The sequence below is a fragment of the Lepisma saccharinum genome, chromosome 11 (assembly GCF_977018435.1).
Source record: "Lepisma saccharinum chromosome 11, izLepSacc3.1, whole genome shotgun sequence".
Lineage (NCBI taxonomy): Eukaryota > Metazoa > Arthropoda > Insecta > Zygentoma > Lepismatidae > Lepisma > Lepisma saccharinum.
In genome coordinates, this window is record NC_139239.1 from 67,311,322 (window position 1) to 67,322,137 (window position 10,816).

Here is a 10,816-nt window from a genome sequence, read left to right on the forward strand (position 1 = left end):
AGAGGTCTTCCACAGGAAGACAATTGCTATTTCTGCTTTAGGTTCTCTCTCTTTTTATCCTTCTTTTCTTTTCAATTTGCATTTTCAGAATTTTGACATTGAGGTTACACTAGCTTGGTGATCCCCATCCATTGCACATCTTTCACCTGTTTGGTCCAATGAAGGAGAGCCTTCAGGGACAATGATTTGACGACACAAATGAGATGAAAGTGGCTGTGAAGTGGGTACAACAGTGCACACCTGAATTTTACAACAATGATGCAAATGCATCATTTATGATGGAGACCATGTTGAGTAGTACCTTTGTATAAAGGAAGAGTATCTCTACACCTACATGTGCAATGTAAATGACATAAACCAGTTAATAAAAAAGTTATGCCTACTTTTGCTACTACTGCTTTTACATTACTTTTGGTACAGCCCTCGTATCTAGGATATTACAAGTGTATTTTCCAAACAGTTTTTGTGTAAAATAAATAAAATAATCGGGAGAAAGAGAAAAATGAATTAGCTATTACTTCATCCATTACCTGGGATTATCAGAAACAAGAGACACACAGTAAAAAGAATCAAATAAATTATTATTCTTATACACAATTGTACAAAACATGACATATAAATGCATTGGTTTAAAGACAGTATAAAACATATTGGCAGTGCTTATTTTACCACCAGAAATCCACGGACATTTACAATAAATTTTTCAAAATTATCTCTGAACTTTGCTTTGTTTTGTCTCGATGTGTCTAGTGGAACGGTCATGGTAAGATCATTAAAAGCTTTGACCAGTCTCTGAGCTATGATGGGGTCTTGTTGCTGTTGCAGTAGATTCTGCACCAATTCTTGATACAAATCCTGAAATACAAGAAGTATGAGGTAAGATAACATGTAACTTGTATTAGAGAACAATACAAGGAAAGCATGAATAAAATAAGCCGTGGTGCAACAGCCTGTGAGGGCCATGCAGGGTTCCCACGCAAACTCCAAATCCATTTTCCCTGAGATTTCCCTGAGTTTTCGAGAATCCTCATATTTTTTCCAGAGTATTGAATGCACAGTAAAAAGACTACTATAATTTTACAATGACCTCCTCCATTTCCCCTCATAGCCATACCATCCTCACCTTCTTTATTACTGTTGTTTTCTGATGCAAATAACAAAACTAGTTCAATAATAAAATAAAATTACACTTCTTTGCATGTAATTAAGAACAAAGATGACCAGTTTTCTAGAACTTTAAACAACTCTGAAACAATTTCTAACATATCTGATATAGAACATTGAAATATTTTCACACTTTTCATACATGTTTATAAATGGATAGAATATCAATTAATCTGTAATGCGTACAATAATAGTTAAGACAAACAAATTATTGGAATTTTTAAAACATACAAAAATGAAGTGATAATTATTAGTACCGATTTAAAAAGGAATAATAAATTACCAAGACTGAAATATAAAACAAGAAATGTACTTAATGTCTGATACAGCAAATTAAGAAACTTTACTTCTCAGAAGCTTCAAGTTTTTTTAATTGTTCTGAAATAGCCTTTGCTTCTTGCATCTTTTGTTGTTTGGCTTGTAAAGCACGGATCTCACTTGCTTTACGTTTCATTTATTTCCTTTTGTCGTCTTTGTGATCACATTTCTTTCTCATCTTCTGCAATGCTTCGTCGTATCTAATAAGAGGGTCACTATTTATATTTTGAGCCTAACAATGAAAAAACAGGAATTTGGCATTGAAAACTGCTTTATTGTTTTTGAAAGTATTCTCCTTTATGGTCAATACACTTTTGCATTCGTTCGAACCATTTGTCAAAGCAGTTTTTCCAATCTTCTTGAGACACCTCCATAATATGGTTTTTGAACGCATCAACGGCGTCTTCCGCCGACGAAAATCGTTGTCCACGCAATTTATTCTTGACATTCGGGAACAAGAAGAAGTCATTGGGTGCCAAATCAGGACTGTACGGCGGATGACCCATCAATTCGATTTTTTGACTGTTCATAAAGTCGGTTGTTAGACGAGATGTGTGACAGCTGGCATTGTCTTGATGAAGAATGATCCGACGGCGTTTGTTTGTTTTCCGAATTTGACCGAAGACATCTTGAAAACAAATTGTTGTGTACCATTCAGAGTTGACCGTTCTACGTTCCTCTAAAGGCACAGTTGCCACATGACCAGTTTTCCCGAAAAAAACAGGCGGCCATTTGTTTCGATGTGCTTCGAGCGCGAACAACTTTTGTTGGATTGGGTTCATCTTGAAACACCCATACAGTCGACTGTTGTTTACGTTCCGGCTCATATGCATATATCCATGATTTGTCACCTGTTACAATCTTGTATACGTCTTTTGAAGCACCACGATTGTATTTATTGAGCATTTGTTTGCACCAATTGACGCGGGCGTCTCTTCGAGTTTTTGTCAAATTGTGTGGGATCCAACGAGAACATACCTTTCTCACAGCTAAATGATCATGTAATATTTTATATATGCTGGTGGAACTAATGCCTATGGTTGCCTCAATCTCACAGTATGTCAAATGACGATCTTGCAGTATTAGGTTTTGCACAGCATCAATGTTTTCTTGAACAACAACTGATTTTGGACGACCTTCGCGAATCTCGTCGGTGAGCGAATGGCGGCCACGATTAAATTCATTATACCAGCGTTTCACAGTGGCAAAGGATGGGGCTTCATCACCAAATGTGGAAGTAAGTTGATCGATACACTCTTGTCTTGATAATCCACGTCGAAAATCGTAAAAAATCATCGCACGAAAATGTTCACGTGTTCATTCCATTTTATTGTTGTCGCGCAATCTCCAAGGCAACATAAACAACACAAATGAAGCTATTGACAAAACATTTGAAGTACGTTATGGTCAATAATGCCAGACGATTCCGTGCAAACGTCAAATTGTGCCTAACTTCAATCAATGTTGCCAAGGCTCAAAATATAAATAGTGACCCTCGTACGTGCACCTGTAACACTCTGGATCATATCTTTGCTTACTTCTACATTTGACACTCCTCCTACCACTTTCGCTGCATCATAAACTTGCCGAATAGCCACAACAGACTCTTCTTTCAAGTTTTCTATTAAAACCTGCTTATTTACAGAAAACCCACTTTCCACATATGCATTGCCATGTGATAAAATCAAAACCAACTTAACAGTGCTCCAAAACGAGCCTAATCTAAGATGAAGAAGTGAGGAATGCTAGTACGTAATGCTAAGTTAGTGACAGTTGCAAGTGCAAGTGAGATGGAGGGTTAAGTATACACTGGCCTTCACCTCATGATATTAAATTACTGGCATATCTGTTGAGAAAACTATTTTACTACATGATATTAATGTAGATCTGCTGGTCCTACAAGTAATTCCATTTTACACATATGTGAGCTTTTGAGGCATGTAAAAATTCACATGTCATGTCATGACTATAACAATAGTTGAACATGATCAAAAACTTAAAATATGAACAGTACATAATTCATCTATGGCACTATATGACGCACGTTTTTAGAAGCGATATCGGGCGGAGCTACTGAGAGCTTGTCCTTGGCGACCAGCCAGTGGCAGCAGTGCAACGTTGTACAGTTAGAAGACTGGGGCGAGCAAATTAAATGCTGTGTTCTGTATTTTTTCTTGCGTGCAAGAAGTTTGCATAAAATTCGCCACTTTAAGGTTAATCATAAGATGGGAGACGACATTTTGAACATGACCGTCCATGTCCCATGAATTTCCGTTGCCTACAGCCGGAGTTATAGCTTCTCGAAGAAACACGGGAACAACACGTCTCTACACACACACAATGACCCTTTCGTTTTCCATCCGTGTTCAGTCTGGGTTTTTTTTCGTTGCCACCGTGTTGACCCCGCTGAGTTGTTGTGTCTTGGTAAAGTTATGGGTGTCAAATTCGGCTGAATATACACAATAATCCTTCATTGTTGTGGGCGTTCACAAACATTGCGAGTCAGTTTGAGTTCAGCGTTTTCGTAACAAGGGCGGTGTAAGATAATTATACCCATACGCCACGAAGAACAGTTGTGAGAGGATTCAATACAGCCCTTATTGATTGATTGATTCGATTTATTTTACTTTGCTTTTTTGCCACTTTTGGCTAATCGCGAAGATGAGGATGGGTGGTGATATGATGAAATTGATGAAGGGAAACTTACAAACACCTATATCCGGGCCGGGATTCAAACCCGAGAACCCTGGTGTCGTAGCACGCTGTGTAATACAGACATTATGTTCGATAGTTGTGCAATAGTTTGTGTTCTGTGAGTGTTATTAAATAATGTCGTGCCGGCTCCTATGGTGCAGTAGTTAGCATATCGCGATACGACGCGAGGGGTCCCGGGTTCGAATCGCGGCCTGGACATGGATGTTTATGAATGTCCATTCATCAATTTCATTATATCAGCACTCATTCCCATCTTCGCAATTAGCCAAAAGTGACAGAAAAGCAAAGTAAAACGAATCAAATTAATAACGTTACTCTCGAAACGTAGTACCAGTAGTACAGGCACCGAGGGTAAAATATTACGTTCACAAGACAGAAATCTTACTTTTAAAGTATATTCTTACTTCAATGAATTGGCGTCGGAAGAAGTGCATGCTGAAACAGTGTTTTCTCAGAGTCGAGAAATTACGGCTAAAGCGTCTGGTGTATTTGTTTTTACTGTGTTGCGCAATATAAAACAGGGTAAAGTATCTACCACAGAAATCGGCGATCCCCTATTCAAATCTCCTGGGAAACATGCCAGAAAACAGAAACGAGCGATGATGATGATGACCTTGCAGTTCCTCTACAATAAATACCTTGAAACTTCTTTCAGGTACGAGTTTCTCTTATAGCTGCAGTGATATGATATAATCCTGTGTAGAATTCTTCACTATATATTTCATTGTACTCAAGTATCACGTGCATGCATTATACATAAAAAGTTGAATATTGGACACAACGAATTCTCTGTGTTCCCCTTCCGCTAGCAGTTGGTTTGACAACAGCGCAAGAGCGCTGGCAGCGTATTGGCTGAACTCATGTTCCTTCTAAAAGCATACGTCGTATAGTAAGTAAATATTTAAAATTCTGTTCTAAATGCAGTAAATACACAATCAACAATATTGTACACAAAAGATGGCAGAAAATAAATATTTCCCTAAACAAGACACTCCATTTTTTTTACTATTTTGTAAAAAAAAAAAAAGAAGGAAGAAAAAACTTAAAACTACTCCCTAATAAGGGAAACCAGATGAACACTCGTTAACTTTGGGCATCAGGTTATCTTTATTATGCGTTTTCCACATCTTGAAATATATTTTACGTCATGTAAAAGATCGAAATCGGCTAATTAAATTTTAAAAAGTGCAAAATTTATGAGGGTATACACTTGGTCACCAGCCCTGGAATCACATTTAAAAGCAAGAAACAGATAAACAAATAGATACGAGTTCTTTGCTGAAAGAGAAATGCCAAAACAGCCTGGATTATCCACAGACAGGAGCATATTATAATCCGTCAGTTTTGCTTCATTGGGAACCATTAATCAATTACAAAATTTTCCCTGAGATTTGTATTTTTTTCAAATTCCCTGAGATTTCCAGGTGTGTGGGAACCCTGGCCATGGTCTACCTACCGATTGTCGGCCTCACTCCCACCTTCTGAGGTGGGAGATCATCCACCCAGGTACAGGGTTAAGATTTTTAGAACCTGTTTTAGGAACCTAAAAGTGCAGTTTTTAGAAAAAATCGAGGTCTACTTATAATTAAGGGAAATATTTCATGCATACTTCTGTCAAAAATGTACCGGGAATTTGTAATTTGAAAGGCCCACGCTAATAATTTTTTAAAAATCTTTTTTTCCGTAAGTTGCTAGCACTGTACTTAATTACTATGCCAAACATGAGCGACCTGTCAACAAGTTTGTTTACAGCAGCTGGTTGAATCATGCATCATGATTTTTACAATGAACGAAATTATTGAACAAAGAGTTTGCCTTAAATTTTGTGTTGCGAACGGAATTTTGTGTGCTGACTCGCTAAAAATGTTAGAAAAGACTTATGGTGAATTAGTTTTATCAAAACCACGGGCTTACGAGTGGGTCAAAGCGTTCAAGGAGGGTCGAGAGATTGTCGAAGACATGCCTTGTTCTGGATGACCTTTGACCTCTTCAACCGATGAAAACATCGAAAAAGTGAAGGAAATTCTGCTCAATAATCGCCATTCCAGCTTAAGAGAGATAGCTAGTGACCTTAACATCTCTCACGAGTCTGTTCGTTCGATTTTGGTGAATATTTTGGGCATGAGACGCGTCGCCGCATGGCTTGTTCCAAAAGAGCTGAATTTCTTCAAAAACAGTTCCGTGAGCAGTCTCTTTAGACACGCTGGATTGTGCCAATTCTGATCCCCCATTCATGGAACGCATCATAACTGGTGACGAGACATGGATCTACGATTTTGACATGCAAACAAGTCAACAGTCATCAGAATGGAGGACAAAGACGAGCCGAAACCGAAAAAAAAAAAAACACATCAAAGTTCTTCAAAAGTCAAGGTGATGGATGCTCATTGTTTTCTTCAATATTCGTGGTTTGGTGCATCATGAATTTGTTCCAGAGGGACAGACGGTCAATAAAGAATACTATTTGGCCATATTGAAGCGTTTGCGTGAGAAAATCGTCAAAAATGGCCAGATTTGTGGAAGAACAATTCGTTAATTTTACACGACAATAATGCGCCATCGCATAGAGTGACAGTTGTGACCAAATTTAAGGCCAAAAACACAATAAATACCATCAATGAACCACCATATTCACCAGATCTGGTCCCATGTGACTTCTTTATGTTCCCGAAACTAAAATTGCCGTATAATTGGGTACTATAAAAAGTACTTCCAAGACTGACAAAAATGCTGGCATATGTGTGTTGCATCAAATGGGGCCTACTTTGAAGGCGACAAAATAATATTGATGAATAAATGAAAATTGTGTGTTTTATTTAAGAATTTCCGGTACTTTTTCTGAACTAATGTTTGCATCTTACGTTTCTTAACTATGGTCCCCAAAGGAAGAATGGGGATGGATTGAACATTTTCTCCCTCCAATTGATTTTTGCTTAATACAAAATCACCATAACAGCTACAGGTAGAGATGTACAGAAGAAAAATCACTGTATAAGTTGCAAATCCTCACAGTATGAAAAGCATTTTAAATTCAAGGGCAATGGCAAGATCGCTTCAAGCCAAGTGGAGGGAGTTAAATATGGCAGATGTGTTAGGTGAGAACAGCATGTAGTAGTGCAGTTTCTGTGAACCAAAGAATTGACCACAGGTGAAGTGCATAAAGAAATGCATACAGTGTATAGTGATAAATATCGGACATGATAAGCCCTGTACCAACTGATCCAATACTTCAACAATTGGTAAATTTGCATCGTCAACACACTGTTGGTGCTACTTTTGTCTGGAATGCTTGGAACATCCACTTTATAAGCCAGACTTAGTGCCTAGAGAATTCCATCTCTTCAGGCTCCTCAAAAATCATCGCTTGTCACTGTTACCAATGATGATAAAGCAGATAGAAACCTTCTTTTCTGCTGGCATGCAAACACTTGGGAAACAATGGACTAAGTGTCTGAAAATCCACCACCAAAAGTCAGGCAAGTACTTGTCAGTCAGTTTTTCTAGCCCTATAACTTACCCTCATATTAATTTGAAAAAGTGGCAATATACCGTGGGAAGGCTCTAGTTACTTAGGAAATGTAGATGGATGGTCAAAAGGAACATTAAACTTTTCAGGAAAATATATTGACAGTGTTGTCCCACACTCTGGCCATGCGGTCTAAAGCTTTGGGCTCTGACTACGGGATGCTGGTTCGAGTCTCCTGGGAGGAACCATAACATTTTTATCCAGATATTTCGGCCTATGTATGGGACCGGTGGCCACCAACCATCGGGAGGAAATTACCGAGCTACGAATGAGTAGCATAACCCCATCACGGAAACCTACAAATGACAACTGGGGGTTTGTCGTGTTGAACTATGGTTCTTTTGAAATTTTGTTTTTAATGTTGTACCTACTATCCGTGACAAAAATATTGAGCCCTCGGTTTACGTCCTTGTAAAATTGTACTCCTTGGGAGGAAAAAATTCAAATATACCTCATTGGAAAGCTTCAAGTATCTACTTTTTAATAAGCGTTATCTGGAAATTAATCTTAACTTTGTTATCTTACTATAATAAAAACTTCACTGAAAAGTGTAGTTTTTTCTTATAATTTTCACGAATGGGGAACTTACCACCATACAGTTCATAATCAACTGTACATATAATTTTAAGATTTTGTGTACTTGAAGTTTGAAGCACCTCTGTAGAAAAAAATCAAATGCATATTTTTACTAGATGCTTAAAAAATTGGCATTTTAGGGAAACGTGCAAACTTGAAATGCATAATTACAAATGCAATGAAATTGCAAAAAACTGTTGATATAACGCATATGATCAAATTCCAGAAGTTTGGTGTGTGTACCTCAAATATCATTCCAGATATTAATTATTCTTTCGCACTCCTAATATGGTAAACGGGTGCATGACATGCTCGGGTGTGGCCAATCTCAGACTCCACAGGCTGCAGGCGACTTCCACAGCATTGCCGTTTCGCTGCACTTTGCTGCGAGAATTGAGCAAGTGCGTTCCGTGTAGCCGGTCCAAAGTATTGTCGCAGCATAAAATAATGAATGAAATACTTCTCATATTGGAAATGGAGTCCTGCTGTGCTGCAGTTTTTTTTGGGGGGGGGGGATTTCTTCTAGCTGTTAACTTCATATGAACGTCGTCTCCTTCGATACCCGGTGGAGGTATATAGTGGTTCAGATCCCACTTTAAACTGTAAAGTCCAGTCCCGATTAGCACCTATGCATAAAAGTGAACTTAAAGAGAAAACAACTCCACTCAGCTTTATATGAACGTAATTTTACTAATTTTCCCAGTATTCTTTTATGTCGCACATTTAAACAGATATATTGAGTGCAACCATGTTCGATGAGATCCATCCAGTCTTCTCTGTATACAATAATAACGCACCTGCTGTGTACAGCGATTTCATAAGCAACGGAAATAGAGTGAAGTGCATACTAGTGATAGCAATGCATAAAAATTATATTTAAAAAATTGCGCATTTGAAGCCTTCACGCCAACTAACATTTTAAAATATATTTCGAGCAAAAACACATGTAAATTGTGTTTATCTCACAAAATTCACTTAAGCATTGTATTGAGTAGTGGTGGTGGTTTCAGCATTTAACGTATTGCTATACATTCCATCTGAAATATTGCTTTCATATTTTGGTCTCTTACACAGATGCAACTATTGTAATAAGCAAGGAGTTGTGGGTTCATTTAGAGAGACAGGACAAAAAAACTAGCAACATAACTAATATATAATGAGTGAAAGGTAAAAGTATAAAATGCTATTTATAATGGATTCTGTTGAACTGGATAATTAAAATAAAAGTCGTGTATCTTTCCTCTCACCACATCTTGCAAAAACTCACCCAATAAAATATTGGGTCGATGCAAATTTTTGTTCCCTTTTTCTTTACATACCTTATTTACTGTGCTGACGTAACCCCCAAACACTCTGCCCTGCACTTGACACATTGGTTTATGTCATGAGATGTGCCCATTTGTTTCTCCTGGTAGAAATATCTCTTGGCACTGACTATCATTTCTTTTCCACCACTATGATATTACAGTCTTGCCATTATCATGCAACAAAAAAATCACTTCACAGAACCGCTATCACTCAATACTGTATGAACGAACAAACACGCGAACTTGTGGGAGACTGACTGCCTGGACAGAATGCACGTAAGAATTATTATGGCTATGTGGGTGTTCAGGCAATATTCATGGCAGGAATATGTCACACAGAAGTGACAAAAGACACTTTTGGCATCTCTACAATGCTTTCCTATGCGCAACACATTGCTTTAGGCTCATTTCCTGTGTCAAAGCTGCTTGGACGAGAAGTTTAAAGGGCAAATGGAAACGCTTGGCAACAAAGCTCACATTCTTAGCAACGATGTGATTTGTGTGGGAACCTGTTGCCAAGAAAAACAATTCGCTCTGTTGTTTTCAATTCGCACAGTGTGAAAGAATGAGATATGGAAATTTGATTTCTATTCCACAGCCATCATTTTGATATGCATTTTATGACCATTTCCGAGATTGCAACATCATAATTAATCATTAATTGTGGCTGTTCCACAGCTGATAGTACCACTATATTTGGCTGAGATATTTCCACATAACCAAGTTTCAATCACAAAAAAAAATCATATTTTTACGACGGTTTTACACGAATCTACACACAATTGAATCAGACTAATGTAGAAATTACATGAAAAACTACACTTTTACAAACATTTTTGTCTGAATAGGAAACAGTTAAAATCACTTTGTCTTGCTCTTGTCTAAAGGCAGACACTTTTAGCTTTCCAATGAGCTATATTTTAATTTTTCCTCCGAAGGAGTACAGTTTTACAAGCACGCACACCGAGGGCTTAATATTTTTGTCACGGATAGTAATCATTATTTTTCAGGAAATTTGAACTGTTTCAAACATCTTAGTCATTGAATTTTTTCATCACCGCCAGAGCAAATACCTCTCTCTGATATAAAGATCTAAAAAAAAAGACTAATTTTAGCTCATCAACCTAAAATAGGTTCTAACAAGCAAAACAGATTATTTTGGCATTATAAAACTTCATCAGTTGTATTTTTTTAATGAAACGCTGACATA

At 37.6% G+C, this 10,816-nt stretch overlaps 1 protein-coding gene across 1 annotated transcript in view; it reads right to left on the reverse strand.

Annotated features, from left to right (window-relative positions):
- Positions 1-590: 590 nt before the first annotated feature.
- The window catches only part of LOC145994883 (exportin-4-like), a 95,215-nt gene continuing 84,989 nt past the window's right edge, over positions 591-10,816 (reverse strand). Inside the window, exon 22 of the mRNA XM_083131332.1 lies at positions 591-855. Within this exon, the coding sequence (XP_082987458.1) occupies positions 661-855 (195 nt within the window). The 3' untranslated portion in view covers positions 591-660. The remainder of the gene's footprint in view (positions 856-10,816) is intronic.